Source organism: Cynocephalus volans, chromosome 1, assembly GCF_027409185.1.
Source record: "Cynocephalus volans isolate mCynVol1 chromosome 1, mCynVol1.pri, whole genome shotgun sequence".
Lineage (NCBI taxonomy): Eukaryota > Metazoa > Chordata > Mammalia > Dermoptera > Cynocephalidae > Cynocephalus > Cynocephalus volans.
This window is the reverse complement of record NC_084460.1, coordinates 53399520-53418777: the sequence shown is the minus strand read 5'-3', so window position 1 is coordinate 53418777 and position 19258 is coordinate 53399520. Positions and strand designations below refer to the sequence as shown.

The window sequence follows — 19258 nt, the reverse complement described above, 5'->3', positions numbered from 1 at the left end:
GGAGACAAAATGTAAGCCGTGGTTGGTATTTTTGCTATGTTTCAATGTGTGTGTTCACATGGACCGGTTTGCATTTGTATCAGTTGCCTGTTTCTGCATAACAAGCCACCCCATAACACAGTGGCCTAAAATGATAATGATTTTACTGCTCACATGCTGGGGGCCAGAAATCTCAGCAAGGCTCAGCCGCTCCACCTGGGAGGGCTGGGTCGGTCACTCATGCAGCTGCGCTTGGCTGGAAACCTAGCCAGGGCCACAAACATCCGGCTGGGCCCCTCTCACTTGTCCCTGGTCAGTACTGGCCATCGGCCGGGCACCTCACTTCCCGCAGCCGGATGGCTCAGGCCACTTTACGCACATCACAATGTCCCCCAGAGGGCTGAGATAGGCTGCTGAGCTCTTAGGTCTGGGCCCAGATGTCACACTGTGCCACTTTTGCTGCATTTTATTGGTCAAAGCAAGTCACAAGGGGATGCCAGGTGACAGGAGGCAACCTCCACCTCTTGATGGGAGGAATGGCAAAGTCACATTGCAAAGAGCAGGAGGGGTCACAGGTGATGGCTGTGCCCACCTTGGGGATCTAGTCCTAAGATATTGTCCCCTTTTTATAGGTGGAAGAGGGCACAGAGGCCCCACTTTGTATATCAATGTGATTTATTTCTTCTCTAGTCCAGGTACCCGGCTCATCTACCCTGTTCTTAATTATCATCTTCCCTTGAGGTCTCTTAAAACAGAAATCTTCATCTTCTCCTTCCCCCAATCCTGGTTCTCCTCCAGTCCTCCCCATCGAGCTGCACACGTCCCACACGTGGGGGTCATCGTCATCCACCCCCCATACAAACACTCAGTGCCCGTCCTGTGCATCCTAGTTCCCAACACCAGCAGCCTACACGTGCTCCTCTGCTACTCCCTCTGCCCTCTGGTCCCTCTCTTCTCTCTGCAGCAGCCCCATCCCCTCCACACCCCCCATTTGTCTTCAGAGCAGCATCAGGCTGACCTTCCCAAACTGTCCTACAAACTCCAGCGGCTCTGCATTGCTCACAGGATAAAGACCAAATCATCAGCGTGGTCTTCCCTGCCCTGCATGGGCTGGCTGTCCACCTCCCTGGCCCCATTGCCAGCCGTCTGGCCCAAACACAGTGACAATCCCTCTCCCACCACAGGGCCATCACACACACTATTCCCTCTGCCTGGAATAGTCATTACCATCCCCCACCCTCTTCACCTGGTTCACTCCAGGGGACAGAGTATGCTTTTTTGTGCGTTAAAAAAACAAGAGAGGAAGAATATAATGCACAGAAATTTTCTGAGAGCACATACAAGAACGTCTTCAGTGGCTGTCTCTGGAACGAGAGACAAGCACAGGCAGAGACCTGGTTTTCACTGTTGGTAAAGACGGGTGATATTTACTGAACGCACACCATGAGATAGGCACTTACAGATTATATCTCACAATAACCTCAAACAACACATGGTGTTGATGCTATCGTAATTCCCATTTTATAGATGAGAAAACTGAGGCCAATAGAGGAGAAACAGACCACTGGCAAGTAAAAGAACAGACTGAACCCAGGCCTGATCTAAACCGAGAGACACCCCTGTCCCTACACCATCCTGTCTCCTGCCACCAGAGAATTTTTCAACAACTGCATGGACTACTTTTCCAATTTCAAAAAGCCTGCTTATTTTTAAAAAGAATGAGGTCCCCTACCTTCCATGAGGAGCATTTACTTTTCCTCCCCTGCCTATATTTCCAAGAGGCAGGGAGTATCTTCGAAGACTACACATCATAGAGGATCCTTGGTTCTGAGAGTCTGCTAAAGATTTGCTTTTTTGGTCAAAGCTGCTGTAAAATTAGCATCCATGTAGACACCCTACTCAAAATACGCTAAATGATGGGATTATACTTTAGCCCAACAGTTCTCCTTCAACAGGATAAGCCCAGACACTTTCAACAGCAGTTCATGGCTTTCAAGAGGCATGTACATCTCCCAGGGGGGTACCAGGAATATCCCTGCACTGGCTGCTCTGGGCATCCTCCGCCCCAACAGCCCAGGCCACGAGACGTCTCTGACCTTGGCTTTCCCTTTGTCCCCAGTGTGCTGCTGGAGGGCTAAGGGGTGCACCAGGACTTTCTGTGTGCACCAAGACAGAGCAGCCTCCCGGTCATACTCGCAGCCCAGTGCAAACCAGGAGAAGGTGGTTGTGCCTTCGTGGCCAACACTTTCTACTCTACTAACTGACATTTAGGGGGCATTTACCTGTAAGTAAATTACAGTTAAGTTACTGTAATTTTAAATTACTGCAAAGGTCCCACGCCTTTTAGGTAGGAACTATCATTGTCCCCAGTTTATAGAGGAAGAAACTGAGGCACAGCCTGATGAAGGGACTTGCCAAGGTCGGCCAGGTGCCATCTGTAAGGCTGAAGTGTGAACAAGACCAGCAGGCTAGCTCCTGGGCACTCAGCACACGGGCTCCAGCACTCTGCAGGAGGGACGGGCCATGGGCCCTGACCCAGGGTCCCTTTCCATCTGTGGCCTTTAAAAAAGATGAGGAGAAGGTATATCAGTGCACACACACACCGCGTGCACACATGTGCACACACATACATGTGCACAAATGATGACTCATTTTCCCAAAGACTTGACAAAAATAAGCAGAAAAAGCTATAATGAAGGTTATCGCCTGAAAGACAGATGGTGAAGCTGACCTTAAAAGATCTGCTTGTGAGTCTCAGATGCTGTGCCGTCCCCCATTAGCCACCTCTTCTCTTTAGGAAGGAAGGAGGGAGGGGACCAGGAAGAAGAGGGTGAAGGAGGGAGGGGACAGAGGGAAGGAAGGAAGGAAAAGTCAGGAAGGGAGGGAAGGGGAGGGGAAAAGAAAAACTAAAGTCCCTGGGTTTCTGTAAAAGAGACCACATGCTTTTGTCCTCCAAGATCCCCAACCTAGTTTCCAGATGGTACACAGTTCATGGCAGAGGTGGCTCCTGCAGCACCATACCACTGAGGCAGGCCGGAAGGCCAGGGCCTACCTGGGAAAGGCCACGGTGCGAGATGTGAAGGATTCTGAACACGCCTTCCCAGACTGTGCATTCCCTCACCGGAGCCACAGCCCTGTGAGCCTGGAACATCTTTGGTGCCAGCAAGCAGGACTCGGAAGATCATGGGGACATATCCAGCGGTATAGGAGCTAACTTGAAGGAGCTCCCTATGGCCATGTCTGGGACAGTTTGAGCAACAAAAGAGTGACAGCAATGGGTCATGGTCTGTAGAATAAAATAAGTATCAGGAGTCCATACTGCTATAAGTAGATGGTTAAATAAATACATAGGAAAGTAGGGCAAATTTTCCTTATAGTGGAACTCCAACTAATAAATGTGGGAGGAATGAGGGAAACAGAAAACCACCATTCAACAAGCACCACAGTCATAGCTGTTGCCATAAGAATCACTAGTGCTGGCGAAGGTGTCACAGAGAGAGTTTGCAGTCTTGAAGGATCTCCCCACAAAATACTAACTAGTTACAAAAAAGAAAAAATTACTAACTTCAATGTGGAAACAACTAGCCTAGTGATCAAAGTCCCAGGAATGGGACAATTGACATTGTGAGCCTCCTAACACGAGGCCCTGGGAAAGACACATTGCTTCTGTGGGATTCTTGCCAAAAATGCATAAGCTAAATTTAATCAGGAGGACCCATCAGACAATCCCTTGTTTAGGGGCAGTCTACAAAATACCTAACAGTGTTCTTCCAAAGCATCAGGCTATGACAGACAGACTAAGAAACTGTCCCAAATTGGGGGACACCAAGGAGATGGGATGGCTTTGCAACGTGGGATCCTGGTTTGATCCTGAGCCAGAAAAGGACATTAGCAGGAAAAGGGACAAAATTCTGATTAGTTCTGTAGATTAGTCAACAGTACCAGTGTTAATTTCTTAGTTTTGACAATTTACTGTGCTTATCTATAAGATGTTATCTGAGGAACGTGGGGAACGGTACACAGGAGTTATTTTTACCATTTTTGCGATTTTTTTAGATGCCCGAAATATTTCAAAATTAAAAGTTAAAAAAATGTTTTAAAGGAAACAAATACACATAAAAGAGTGGATTTGGGGCATTTGAGAGCCATAACAGTGGAGCCACTAAGTTAGAATGGAAATGCAGAAGTGGCACAAAAGGGGGGCAGGTAAGTACAAATTGCTGGCAAGGGGTTCTGGAGGGGCTCTCCATGAGCTGGCAGAGACACAGGCCTGTGTGCCAATGGGGAGGTAGCAATGATCGCAACAGCCCCGCACATCCCCACAACACCCTTCACAACCCCATACAGCCCCACACCACCCCACACAGTCCCGCACAGCCCCACACAGCCCCACACAGCCCCACACAGCCCCATGCCACCCCGTCTGCAGCCTCAGGACCAGGCAACAGCCAGCCCATTTCACAGACCCAGAGGTGGAGGCAGCATAAGGCAGGGGCCTTAGAGTCTGGAAACGTGTCCATGACGTCAGCTGTGTGGCCTTGGACAAGCCCCATCACCTCTCTGAGCCCCCAGCTCTCATCTGTAAAGTGAAAGCAGTAGCATTCTCTCTACGTATTCATTTTCTATTGCTGTACAACACAAACATAAACTTAGCACCTCAAAATAACGCCTGCTCACTAGCTCGTAGTTCTGTAGTCAGAGATGTGGGCACAGCAGGGCTGGCTCCTGTCCTCGGGGTCTCAAAGGCTGAAATCAAGGTATCAGCTGGGCTACATTCTCATCCAGAGCTCTAGGAAGAATCTATGTCCAAACTCATGCAGGTTGTTGGCAAAATTCAGTTCCCTACAGCTATGGAACTGAGGTCCCCGTTTCCCTGTTGAATGTCAGCGGGGGCCACTGTCAGCTCCTAGAGATCATCCCCAGGTCCTTTCCACCCACATCCCATGCTCCTACTCTCAACCTCCAGGAAGAACTGTGTCCCTTTCTTAAAGTCAGCTGTACCCTCTAAAATATCCTAGTCCAGGGGAGAACTCCCACACTCAGGGGAGGGGATCACACAGGTCACGGGTCGTTGAGGGTCTTCATGTAATGACTCCGCACTCCCCCACAGTGGGAGGTGCACAGAGTAAGCATGCAATGAGCAGCCACTGCCACCACCCGCCCCATCATTCCAGGGAAAGAAACTTTCTCCAAGGAATCCACGTCCAACCCCCACCTTCCAGCTTCTCACATTTAAAGAAGAAATAAGAAAGCACGGTCTATACTAGAGCACACCTGGCAATCATTCCAAATGTCATGAACTACCCCAGACTCTCTCCAAACAGGTCCATACTCTCGTCTTGTGCTCAGGATGAGACAGCTACCACTCATGCCACCCTCCAGGCACTGCCATCACCCCCGATTTGTCCTGAGCAGAGCCCTTGGAATCACACTGGGTGCCCAGACACCACATGGGTGCCCCATGACACATGCTCTTCCTCCCTCCTGCCCTTCCCTCCAAGCTGAGATGGAGCCCCTCCCCTTCACAAACCCTCCTCAAGCTCTGCAGGCCCAGCCACTTTCTGAATGAGCTCTGCACTCCTTGGCCCAGCCACCACCATCTGTGGCCTGTCATGCCTTCCTTGCTGATCTCCTGGCTCACTATGCTGTCTCCCAGAACCCACATACCACCCCGGTGTGGCCAGCTAGAGCGATGTCTTGGGAATGCACCCAATCATGCTGTTACACTCAATGCACACAGTCTCACCCCTCTTTCTGGGCTTCCCATGGTCTCCTTCGGTGCAGACAAGCTTCTCTCCCATCCAGGAGCCCCTTCCCAGGGGCTCCATCCCCAGGACACCATACTCCCAGTCCTCTCTAACTCCAGTCCTGGCCAGCTCCAGTTCCGAACACCACGAGCTCCCGCCCTGTCCACGACACGGCCTCTGCACATGCCATTTTCTCTGCCCAGCACATTTTCCCTTCCCTCTTGGGCTGATTAACTCCAACCCACCCTGCGTATGTAACTTCCCCTGGAAACCCTCCCGCAGCACCCCAAGCATGTCCACCTCTTCTCTGTGACTCCAGAGCACCTGGGCAGTGCACGCCGCACCTTGGGGTTTTGTCGCCTGCAGATTAACACGATCCAAGCCCACCTCCCACAAGGCCATCCACTCCATGGGGAAGGGGAATGGGTTTGCTCACTGTGGTATTCCCCAGGCCCAGCACCATGCACAGCACTATAAAAGGTGCCCAATGTGCTGGAAAGGAAGAAGGAAGAAGGAACAGGAGAGGGAGGGAGGGAGCGCACATGCAGTGAGCTGCGGGGCATGTCAGCATCTCCCGGCTGCCTCTTTTGTCCACACCCCCAAGCTGTGGCTCTCAACTGCGGGCAGAAGCCATTTAATTCCCCTTCTCCACTGAGTGCTAGTGCCTGGAATGTCATCCCACAAACATGGGAACTGAGCCCCTGGGGGCTACAGGGAGCAACCTCCACATTTTCCTGGGCAAAGAGCTCACCAGGCAGATGTGGCCATCAGCCCAACCAGTGGCAGAAAAAGAAACCAGAAGGAAAAGACAAACAACTGGAATCTGTGTTTTCCTAGAAGAGAACAGCTGCTCTATGCTAATATCCTCCTGGGATATACTGTTACCAGTTAATTTTTAAAAAACACACAAAGACCAATTATTAACAAATTTGGAGATTTATTTTTAGCAATGCATATTCCTGATGCTTTGTGCTCTGAGCTACCGCCTGTTTCGCCTGCTCATTTGCTCCCGGAATTCCCAACAGGGTGACACCATTTAACCTGAAGTCACCATGGGGTTTTTGTTTTTCCTTCCCCCTCAGTTTTACTTTTCCTTACATGTACATGGGGACAGGTATAAGAAGAGGTTGTTGGGCGTCATTACCATTTACTCGAGGTTCAGCCAACGTTTCCCAAGCACCTGTCATGAGCAAGGCTCTGTTCTAGAGCTGAGAACAGCATCCTTACAGACAAAGGATACACTCATACTCCCCAGAATGTGTGAAAGAGATGGCAAATTATTAGAGGAAAATAATCACATTAAAATGTCAACACTGTTTGAAATAATGAACTTGAGGAAAACTCAAGTTGTATAAGATTCCTGGAGGAGACAAATGGAATCTGAGCCCACGTGCCACCCACCCCCAGAGTGTGCCCAGGCGAGTGGAAGCACAGGCATGATGTTCAATGTCCCCTGTTACTCTCCCTTCCCACTGGGGAGAAAAAAGAGATAAATTGTACATTTTCCCTAAGTCTTTTGTTATTTCATTTTAAAGTGAAACCAGCTACTTGGGAAGATTAGTGGGAAAGAACCAAAGCAAAGAGCAGGAAGCCATTAGCTCAGCTGTCCACACACATGCCCCTTCCTAAGCCCAAAGCTAACCTCCATGAGCCCCAGGATCCTGCAGTCATCTCAGAATAGTCACAGCCTCACGTCCCAGCTGGTCTGTGACTCAGCTTTTGACCTTGAGCCTGTTACACAATCTTGACATTCTGGGTCCCTCAGCCTAACCCCCCATTCCTTGCTAGGAAAATGGGACACAATGCCTTGAGATAGGAACCCCCACCCCAGCAATCCCATGAATCAGCTCCTGGGCTATGCAGGGAGAGAGGTGAGAAGTTCTGAAGGGGGGCCTGATTTTACCCAGCAGCAGTAAACCTCAGGCCAGGAGAGAATCTTCCTGGAGACCAGGGCATCTGAGAGCCTCAAAAATTGCACTGGATCAGAGCTTCCTGCTCTCATCCATTGAGATGCCCAGAGGCCTCCATAAGGCCTTCGGTGGAAGCTTCTCCAGGATGACTGGAGGAGGCTGACACTAGTGCAGTTATTGAGATCTCCCTGTGTTCCAGGCACTGTGCTAAACACTTTACAGAAATCATCTCATCTGAGCATCATGATTGCCCTTCTAAGTAGATATGACCATAAGTAATCCTCATTGTACAGATGGGGAAACTGAGGCTCAGAGATGTTAATGGATCTGTCAAAGTCACACTGCAAACACAATGGCTGATAGACCCAGGCAAGATGACACCAGAGTCCATGTACCTGCCAGCCTCCCTCAAGATATCAACTACTGGCCTCCCAATGTGAAAGTGTCACCATGTTAGAGGTGGCAGGAGATTCCAAGACAAATCTGGCTCTAGGAGCCCGCAGGCTGTGAAGCCTGCCGTATGGATTGCACTATTAGCCTAGTTCTTCACCCCTCCTATATCTACCCATGACTCTTCCTGCTCCTCCCACCAAAGGGGTCAAGTGTATTTCACTCCCCTTGACCTGATGTTGGTCCATGCACCAACTCTAATACAATCAGCAGAAGCAAAGGTTCCCAGCCAGCCTCCACCGTAACAGGCACCTGCATCTTCACCACTATGACAAGATGAGCATCTCTGGGATATACCACAGGTCCAATTAGGATGAGAGATGCATAAAGAAGAGCCACCCCGCTGAGCCCAGCCTAGATTGTTGACCCTGTCAACCTGCAGACACCCAAGGAGTAAAAGCTGAATGCCACAGGCCTTCAAGGTCTGGAGGTTGCTTTTGCAGAAGCTTGTGAATAAACTGGATACAACAAAGAAGGGGACAAATTTGAGAGGTCCAGCACTTATTACACTTGTTACATCCTGTCATTTTACTTGTCAAAAACAGGATACCCTTAGCTAGACAGTGAGCTTGCACCACTCCACACCATGCTCCAGGCACACAGGGGTGCTGAATATGCAGCAGATAGCTAAACAGCCACCGAAGGGCCACAAGAACAAGATGATAATTCACCATGGCATTTCTCCATTTCATTTAAACCTACACTACTTTGTGACTGTTGCCATGTCTGTATCTTCCAAGCACTATCTGCATGATTTCTTCCTATACTTCAATGTATTTCCACCACTACTTTATTAATATTTCTAAGCTCATGCTCTCTTTTGTATATATAAATTAGCTTGATTTAAAGGAACGCTATATATGATCTCTCTCTATAGAGAACCTGAATCCCTAGTCATGCACAGAGTATAACAGGAAAATAAAAAATGTGGGGTAGGGGCCTGGCAGATCCCAGCAAAGCAGGTGCCAAGACAGTCCTGACACTGGCAATCTCATCTCAGGAGCTTTGCCCAAAAGATCCAGCTGACAAATATGCCAAGGTCAGCACAACTGGACCTGTGTGACTCAAGACACAGTCATCCCCAGAATTAACATTGTCTGAGACAATGTTTTCCTACCAAAGGGAAGCAGAAAGATAATTTTTGGCTTATCTTCCTGACTTTATTTAAATCTCCAGAGCTAGTGATTACGATAGGCAGAAATTTTGTCTGCATATGGATAAGAACTTCCAGGTGATAATAGAACCAAAAAATAATAGTAATAACAACACAACTCATCATTGAGTATTGAGGCCAGTGGTGGCTTTTAAAACGTGTTCTATTTAAAACAGTTGCATAATAAGGTATAATAAATATACTTATTAAGTCATATAGCCACAGCTCCCACCCTCTTCTTACTTCTTGGCAGATCCATTTTGTGGCTGCCAACTAATCAATGTCAAAGTCTACTGATGTTCTGCCCATTAGATAAAGTGCATTGCCAAACTGCCCATCCAAATGACTTGCTTTAACAAACAGGAACACAAACCCCGGCCCGTTACAGACTGGACCTTCAACAGCTCTGATTCTCTGCCATCACCTTGCCTTTCAGTAAATAAATCTTGTCCTGGTGGCCATTCTGGTCAAATGAACTGGAAAATGGAAATGTACCTTCGCCTCTGTGTATGTGTATGTCTGTGGGACAGACTGCTTGAACCAGGAATGGGGGTGACACACATGTATCTATTCTCTCTAAAGGACAGATGGCTTTACAGTAACACGCAGGATGAGGCAGGCAGAGGAGTGGGCAGGGCAGAAGGTGGGTGGGGCAGGTGGGGAAGTGGGTGGGGCAGAGGGTGGGCAGGTAGGGAAGTGGGTGGGGGCAGAGGGTGGGCGGGGCATTACACTCACTTGGCTTCAAACTCCTCTTCAAGCTACCTCTTTACATATGAGTTTGTAAACATGGGTGGGTTACTTAGCCACCCTGGCTCTCTGACCCTACCTCAAGAGTTCAGAGGAAGACTTGAATAAAAGGAAGTGTGATGGCTCTTTTTGTAACAAGGGCTGATGATAAGCAAATTTTACTCCAGCCGCTGGTCACTTGCCAGACTGTCCACTATATGAGGGACAGTGACCTTGTCTGTCTTGCTCTCTGGATAAACATTACTGATTAAAATTTGGATGAACATGTTTAGGCTTGGATCACACATCTTAGTCCAATCTTTAATTTCTTAGTAAGATCATGAAGCATAAAAACTGCTTCAGCCTCCCCATGAGATTCTGAGGTTTCAAAGGGTAGCCTGCAGGCCACATGTAGCTCCCAGGTGTGTCTCTGTTTGGGTCACATGGTACTTTTTTTTTTTTTTTTAAGTTGACACGGCAGGGATGCAGCTGACTGCCCAACAGCCATTCCTGTTTTCTCCTTCTTCTCTATCTGTTCTACTTAGGGGTAGCAATGCACCTACACAAAACAAAAAACAAAAACAAAACAACACTTCCCAGTCCTCCTGGCAGCAGCGGGAGTGGCCATTTGATGCCCTTCTGGCCAACGAGTTGTAAGTGGATATCACTGAGCAGGTCTCCCCAGGAGCGGCACCATGACTCAGCAGGTGGAAACCCCTATGCCTTTCACCACCTCCTTCGTCCTGCCTAGACCAAGGAAGGCAGATGCTGGACGGGGAGCGACCATGTTGCAACCAGGACCCAGTAGGAAAATCACAACACCTTCAACCCTGTGCCAGGAAAGCCATTTGCTGTCTGGACTTCTGAAAGAAAAACCTCTCTCTTATTTAAGCCAGTGTTATTTAAGTTTTCTACTACATGAAGTAAAACCAATCCCTAACTGATAACTTTGCCAATATTTAGAAATCACATCTCACATAAAAATCTGGATTGCCAGCAGAGCCCTTAAAATAGGATGATCCAGCCACCAGGCCCACATTCCCTCAGGGTAATAATTCCCTCTACACAAGCACCTCCTCCCTGACTCGCCCACTTGTGAAAGTCCTGGCCCCGGTAGATGCTGCAGCTTGGGGCCCAGTGTTAGATAGCACATGGAATCGGATCCAGCTCTCACATTCAGTAGTAATAGATCTCAAATTCTCTGATACATTTGGTTATATTCAGACTTTTTCTTTTCACCTCTATTCCTGTGACACGTACATCCACCCATACATGACGCTCTGTTTGAAGTGCTGTGGAGGGGCTCAGAACACCCCCATTCTCCACACCCTCACATCGGCCACAGCTGCTCTGGCCACTCCACAGGCCAGGTATTAAAATGGTTCACCTGTTTCATTCAAGTCGGGCACCCTTCCCTAAAAGAGCTTGAAACACACTCGCAAAGAAAACAAACCCACCAAAGTGAAACAATCCAGAAAAAGAATACACATTCAAATCCAATTTCAAAACAACCAATGTGCTATCCCATAATTACTGGACCAAAGGGAATAACTTGGAGAGGTGGGAGAACTGAGGATTCCAGTCATGGGCTGGAGAGCCAGGAAGGGAGCTGGAGACCAGTGTCCAAGGCTGGGTGGACCTGGGGCTGAAGGGGAGAGGGCTGTAGAAATGACCCCAGGAAAATGGTGACAATGGGAAAGAGCGGATGAGACGAGGACCCAGGGACTGGGTGGGAGGAGACTGTCAGAGCCTGCCCATTCACACCACAGGCGCCTCCCACCTCCAGCAGACCAGGATCAGGACAGGAACCCTCCTCCCCCTGACTCTCATCACCATGTGCTGAGAACAGACCCTGTGCCTGGTGCCTGCATGCTGAGACGCTGAGGGGTGTGATCCTGTGATGTGTTCTTGGCCCCCGCCAGGGCAGCCCAGCTCTTCCCCACCCTTCACAGATGGAGGAGATGAAGCTCAGAGAGGCCAACCAGCTTGGCCCAGACACACAGCCAGTTAGAGGGTGGCTGGGCATGGACCCCACAGGCTCTCCCTCTTATGCTCCTCCACATTATTTATCACTAGACCCTGCCTCCCCGACTTTATTAACAAAAGGTGGGGCTACCTCAAGGGGATCAAAGGATGCCTGAGGGGTGCCTGGCTCCTAATAGCTCTGTCTCAACACTGACTCGTTGTAAATGACAGCTCAGGAATCCTCACCCACCCTGGAGTTAAAGGCAATAACTACCACCATTTTTACGTAAAGGAAACTGAGGTTCAGAGAGACGATGTGACGTGCCCAAGGTCTCACAGCTTGTATATGGCAGAGCCAGGACTTGGGCCCATCCATCCAACTCCAGGCAAAGAATTTCTTTGTAGCTCATTGTTCTCTTGGCCAAAGGGGTCCACTGGGCAAGGGCCGAGCACATCACACTGCAGGTTCACTTAATTGAAATAAATGAGTCCTGTATGGATAAGAAATTATCTTTGCTTAGGTATGCTACCCTTCTGAGGATGAGATGATCAGACTGAGGGAAGGAGAGGGTCCTCCATTCCCTGCCAGCAGGAGAGTTCTAAGACTACTCCAATCCCACTCTGGTGTATCTATCAATTCATAAGTATTCACTGGGGAACTACCAGGTGCTAGCACTGTGCCAGCACTGGCGACCACAGCCAAGGAGACAACTAAGGCCCTGCCCACAGGGAGCTTCCAGCTCAAAGCAGCGCTGTCCTGCAAAGCTGTCTGCGAGGACAGATGTTCCAGATCTGCACTATCCAACATGGCACCGCAGCAACATGGGCCACTGAGTACCTGAAATGTGGCTAGTGCTACTGAGGAAATGGAATTCTAATTTTAATTTACTGAATTTAATGTAGATTTAAATCACCACATGTAGCCAGTAGCTACTGTATTGGACACACCATAGGCAAGTTTGTCAAGTAAATAAACAAGAACATTTCAAAGACCGACGAGTGGGTTGAAGGAAAGAGCTTCTGTGATCAAGGGGCACATGGGGTGGGAATGAGCCCCTGACTCTGATTTTGTGGTGTCTGATGTTCTAATCCTAAACAGCTATACCTGGTACCTGGGAAGATCCTGAAGACAAAGCTGTCCCTTGCCAATTGCTTCTGTGTAGTATCAGGGTGAGGAGGCGGGGAACAGAACTTTCAAAAGCATCTGATCATTTCCCATAATGAACACGCAGTGCTTTCAGAATCAGAAAATAACTGTAAGTTTTTAAACTCCGTATTTTTTAAAGCATTCAGCTTTTATTTTTAATAACCCTGAAGAAGCTGACAAGGTAATTACTGCATAGTTCTGCTGCTAATTAAGCCATGTAGACACTCTACAGGGGCCAGAGGGAGATCCCCAGAACTCAGGATTCCAGAGTGAGGGAACATTCGAGGAATAAAACTAGAAAGAGGCACAAAAAAGACAAAGGAGACTCATGCCTCCCCTCATCACCCACCCCCGGGCAGGGGGCACTGTTAAAGGATCTGAAGCAAAGGAGAGACTAGGCCAGATGTGCATGTTAGAAAACTTCCTGTTCTGCAGGGTAGTGGGTAAGAGGAAGAGAAGGCCTGAGACTCAGTGCTGAGATTGTGCAAGAGCAGAGCGGGAAGGTGGAGGCTAAACCCAGGCGGTGGGGTGGGGAGGAAGGAGGCCAGCAACCTGCAATCTCGAGTGCAGGCCTGTCTGCAGGGAGAGCAGCAGAAGGAAGGGAGGGGCCAGCAGGGACAGCCCAAGCCCGGAGTTCGGGTGGGGAGAGGAGGTTCTGAAAGGCTTCTCCCTCTCTAGGCAATGCAGAGGAGGTGGCCTAGCCCAGTAGCCGCATCCATGAAGACACCAAGCCCGCTGCTTGTGCCTGTTCATTTTGCAAGTGCTCACTGACAATCTCCTGAGGCTGGGATCTGTGCTGGGCTCGGGGGTGCAGCTCTGCACATGATAGTCAGGGTTCCTGTCCTTGGGGGGCTCCCGGTCTAGAGGGAGACAGTCCATAGAGAATGAAACAGATGAGAATCACAAATGGTGATGAGTGCCAAGAATGGATTAGAATGGAGAAAGGGCATTAGGGCTGACCAAGAGGGAGCACAGGAGACCTGAAGGACCAGAGGAGGCAGCAGGACACAGAAGTCTACAACTCAGAGCTGTGGACGTCGGGGCAGGACCCCCACACATGGACACACGCACACAAAAGTTGTCAGCAGAGAGAACCTGAGATCATGGCTGAGGTATAGACTTAGTGGTTCTCCAGGTGTGGTCACCTGACCAGCAACAGCAGCATCACCTGGGAACCTGTGACAGATGCACATTGTTGGGCCCATCACAGACCTGCTGCATCAGAAAACACTGGTGGTAGGGCCCATGGTGTATGTTAACAAGCCTGTCAGGTGATTCTGATACACACTCAGGTTTCAGAAACCATGCCCTACACTGGTAGTTCTCCGGGGAGATTTTTCCCACAGGGGACTTGGCAATGCCTAAAGACATTTTTGATTGTCACAACTAGGGGGTGGGGTGCTCCTGGCATCTACTGGGTGGAGGTCAGGGATGCTACTCAGCATCCTACAATGTCCAGGATGGCCCCCACAACAGAGAATGATCTGGCCACAAATGTCACCCATGATGAGGGTGAGAAACCCTGGACTAGATCACAGGTTCTCCCACCCAGCTGTGCACAGACCCTGCTGAGCAGAATCTTGAAAAGGGTCCATTGCAAGGCCCCATGGAAACATTTTTTAAAGTTGCCCACATGACTCGGCCCAGTCTATGGCCCTAGCATCTGGGAACCCAGGAGATACTGCAGGAAGAGAGCTCGGAGTGGAGGAAGACAGCAGCAAGGAACGGCATCCCGGGAAATGCCAAGTGTTACAGGTTGGGAAGCAGAAAAGTAGCTGGTCAGCAGGAGCCAGAGAGAGCAGTGAGGCAAGCCCCAGGGAAGGGGGTGGTTGGGGCAAGATCAGTAAAGGGGTAGGACAGAGAAGGCCCCATAGGCAGCATGGGACCAGACAGGAGGAAGCGTGCTCGCCCTCTCCATGCTGAGACCAAGGCCAGCGCCAGCTCCACAGCGTGGAGGGTGCACAAGCCCATTCCCATAGCCCGAGTGCAGATGGAAGGGGGGAGGAAGCTGAACTCAGAAGGAGGAAAGATCAGGGGAATATTTCCTTACATTTTAAAAAATTTTAACTTCGGAAGAAGACCTGACCATGCTTGTGGGTATAGAGGGTGGCTTTACAGAGAAGAACACTGTAAAGATGCAGACAGGCCCGTGAGAGGAGCAGAGATGACCAGACAGTGGGAGGCTTAGCCCCAGGGGAAAATATTTCATCCCTGCCATGCAGCCCATCGCCACAGACGTGACCAGTGGGAGATTTAATGTGCCAATAAGGCCACAGAAAGATGCTCATGCTCATCACCAATCAAGGAACCGCAAATTAACACAACAAGACCCCATTTGTCACTCTTCCTGCTAGAGAAAAACAGATTGATGATCACAGGTGTTGGCAAGGGTTTTGAGAAAGGGCACTCTCAGATTCTGGAAGGAGTGTGAATTGGGACATTTTCCAGGAGGGCGCAATATCATTAAAATAAAAAACATAGGTCCCCTGTGGCCCAGACACCCCACGAGCTGGTATATGCCCTGGAGGAAATTCCCAGGTGAGCACAAGACAGTTTGTACCCAGGGAATCACCACCCTGTTGCCAGTAATGGGTAAAAACTGGAAACAACACAGACATCCACGGGGTTTGCTGTGAAATATACATTCCTCAGGATACCACGCAGCTATTAGAGACAGGGAGATGAGTACAGCAGCGTGGTGGGGTTGCCCAGACCTAGCTTTGAGTAGAATCACAGACTGAAGAACCACACATACAGCATACTCTCATCGGCCATTTTCCAAGCACATGCACACATAAGCATGCAGGAAAAGGTCCAGAGATCACCACTAAATTCACAATGGGGTAGCTTATGGAGAATGAGAGAAAGAGGTGTCAAAGCACAGTTTAACATTCCAAGAATGTTATGAGTTTTTGCTAAGAGATTACTGATGCATTAAAAATGTCTTTGGCAGGGGGGAAGGTAAACGCAACCTTGGGCTATTTTATAAAAATATAAACTTTACATGGAAAGAAGTGGTTCTTCTACTTTGCTCAAGTTATCCCACAGCTGGAGCACAGGGTTCAATGTTCAGGAGTTGTGAGTTACAGCAGCAGGTGGACAAATGGGGAGGCCCTAAAGGGAGCACAGATGAAGGGCTGAGACATTTCAGCTGGTGGAGAAATGACTGAACTAAAGCATCAGACTGTCTCTCTGAAAGCCTTGAGTGACACATGGAATGAGAAGATTCCATCAGGACTGATGGGTAATAACCCTTTTCATCCTTTGAAAAAGAAGTTTTAATAGATCCCCCCTAAGGCAGGTATGTGCTGCATCAGAAAGAGGTGAGTCTCCCATCAGAAGAGGTATGCAAGCGCATGCCACGCCAACCAGGCAAGGTGTTTGTAGAAAATATTCCCCTAGTAAACCCTTCCTGCTTCAAGCTCCCAGGTCCCTTCCAACTTGAACTTTCAGATTCTGTTTCTGCCAGAACTCCTCTGCTTAACACAATCTATAAATACTTAATTGCTTGGTGCTTTTTTAGTAAGATTCTACCACTCACAGAATTATACCTATTTTAGACTTTTCACCTCAAACATCTGCTCTCTGGGTCCCCTTTTGACCATTTGAACTCAAGCATACGTCCTCCCCAGGGATTACTTAATCACGATGTCCAAGCCCTTCCTCCTCTCTCCCTTGTGGGCTGGCACAAGCCACCTGCCAAACCCTCCGTTGTCCACCCACGGAGGCATCAACTCACAGACAGCCAAAAAGCTAAGTCCTCCATAATTTTCATTTCAAGTTTGCTTCCTTTTACTGCCAGGAAGACAAAGGGAGCTGGGAAGCATTCTCTCGTGAGGAGCCACTCAACTTCTGTAATTGGAACAACCGTGGATGCGCATCTCCAACACAGAGAAAACCAAGCCATCATGGAGAGCTGAAAGCTTAATCCCTGTTTTCTAATAAAAGGATTAATTAAAGCCTAAGGGTCTGCTTAGGGCAGCCTCTGCTTCAAACTCCAAGGAAATTAACTTGCCCTCCCAGATACAGAAAAGCCAGGGATTTCCTCAGGCTGGTACCTTAATTTGACCAAATGACACAGTGTCAATAGTCCTAACAAAGAAATCTCACAAGACATGCATGGGTTTATTGTTTAAAATTTCAAATAGGGCGCTGGTGCCCACACAGCTGCCTTTGATGGGTCTTTCTGTGCAGTTAGACAGTAAAGCTCTACTGTGTTCCAGAGGAGTGGAGGAATCCTCCCCACAAAGCCAGCCTTCACCCATCCCCAGGGGATTACCTTTAGTTTGATGCCCACCATTTAACATGATCAAGTCCCCATTTGGGGTTGATTGTGTTGCATTTACAGAGAGTAAGTCTTCAAAGGAAGGTAAAGGCAACTTGTTATCCAAACAGAATCCATGAAGGGACCGAGCTTCTCTAAGATCCAAAATTGAGTCCTGTGGCTTGATACCAAAACACCAGCTTTGATTCTTTTTTTGAACCCTACATTTCAGAAGCTCAGACTTCTCCCTGTGAAGTGAAAATTGCCTTCTGGTGGAGAAAGGTTTTAATGATCACTTTGCTTCCTGCGTCTCCATGGTGACAGGGCGCACACAGCCCACCCCCCTCCTGCTTTATTAGGCCTTTCTTCCTCTCTGGAAAGTGATCAATCAAGCCGTATAGACGCCTTTGTGACCGGTTTATCACCTAAACAATCGACGCTGCCGTGGGGCTGCAGGAGTGGACCAAGTCCACACCATGCAGTGGAATCGGGCTCCGTCCTGGCGCACGCCCCGCACTCCCCGCGGGCAGCTCTGCCCCACACACCTGTCCGGGAGGCGGGCGCGCCCAGGTGAGCCGGGCCCCGCTGGAGCCACAGGAGCGGAGCGCTGCCCTGCCCGGGGGGACCCCAAGCGGGGCCACGGGAGCGGGGGCCGGGGAGGGAGGGTAGAGCTCCGGGCCGGCACCGGGCGGAGGCGGCCGCGGGTCTGACTCTCTCCCCCCCAGCCGGTCAGCATCCCAGGAAGGGAAGCCCCCTCCGGAGGGACCGCGAAGTCCCCCCGCCGGCGAGAAGGGCAGATGAGGAGCGCCCGGCTCCACCCGGGAAATCGGCCCGTTTCCGGACAAAGGGCTCCGCGGCGCCCTGGCCTTAGCACTGCCCGGGGCGCGAACCACGGGCCCGAGCGCCCGGGTCCTGCCGCGGCTCCCCAGATGCCGGCGGGAGCGCGGGGCCGCGCTGGGGATCTGCTCCAGCGCCACCTGCCCCGGGCTCCCCGCCCCGCCCGGCCGTCCCCGCCCAGCCCGTTACCTGGGTTGTCCCCTGCGTCCGCGGAGGTGGTGGCCGAGGAGTCGGTGAGGACGCTGGGGTCACTCTGCGAGCGGCCCCGCGACACGAGGCAGCCGCTCCCGTCCTCCGACGCGGCCATGGGCCCGGCCGGCGCGGGGGCAGGACGGAGAGGGCCGCGCGGAATCAGAGCATCCGAGGCGGCCAAGGTCACCGGCGAGGGGCTGGAGGGGGCGTCTTTTTAAGAAGAAAATAAGAAAAGGACTGGGAAAGGGAAGACGCCGCCGGAGGAGGACGCCGGGGCTGGCTTCAGGGCGGGGAGACAATGGACTCGCGGGCTGCGGCCGGGCGCATCCCGCCGTGCGCGGCCTCGCTTTGTTATTTATTCCTGTTTATTCCCATTCTTCAGTCTCTATTCCAGAAAGAAGGGAAAAAAAAAGTTCAACCAGGAAATAAAAACTTTCTTGTCAGTGTTTACTGCGTGCTTGGGGCAGGAGGTGATGTCCAGGAATGTTTGGGGGCGCTCCCTCCCCCCACCCCACCCCCCACCCCCCCGGGGAAAAAAGGAAAAAAAGAGGAATCTTTGCTCTTGCAAATGCTTTAATCTGAAAGCTGTTCTTGGAGCATCTGTTGGAAAACATTAGGATTCTCCCATCATGCCGCGCGCGAGGAGCATGACGTCACGGGAGGGGGAGAATGGGCGGGTGATGGGCAGGTCTCAGACACCTGGACCGCGCCTGGGGCCGGCGGGGGCTGGATCCCGAGTTATGAGCCGCCCACCGCCACCCAGCCGAGCTCTGGGAACCCCGCTTCCCGTCCCCTTCCTCCCCCTCCCGCAGGAGGGGAGGAGACCCTGAGACCTCTCCCGTGGAGGCCGAATTTGCCCAGCAGCTTGCAGGCAGCCAGCTTCTCTGG

General features: G+C 50.4%; 1 protein-coding gene across 1 annotated transcript in view; it reads right to left on the bottom strand.

Moving 5' to 3' along the window:
* The window catches only part of PHACTR3 (phosphatase and actin regulator 3), a 210262-nt gene extending 191777 nt beyond the window's left edge, over nucleotides 1-18485 (bottom strand). Inside the window, exon 1 of the mRNA XM_063096382.1 lies at nucleotides 18368-18485. Within this exon, the coding sequence (XP_062952452.1) occupies nucleotides 18368-18485 (118 nt within the window). The remainder of the gene's footprint in view (nucleotides 1-18367) is intronic.
* Nucleotides 18486-19258: the final 773 nt, after the last annotated feature.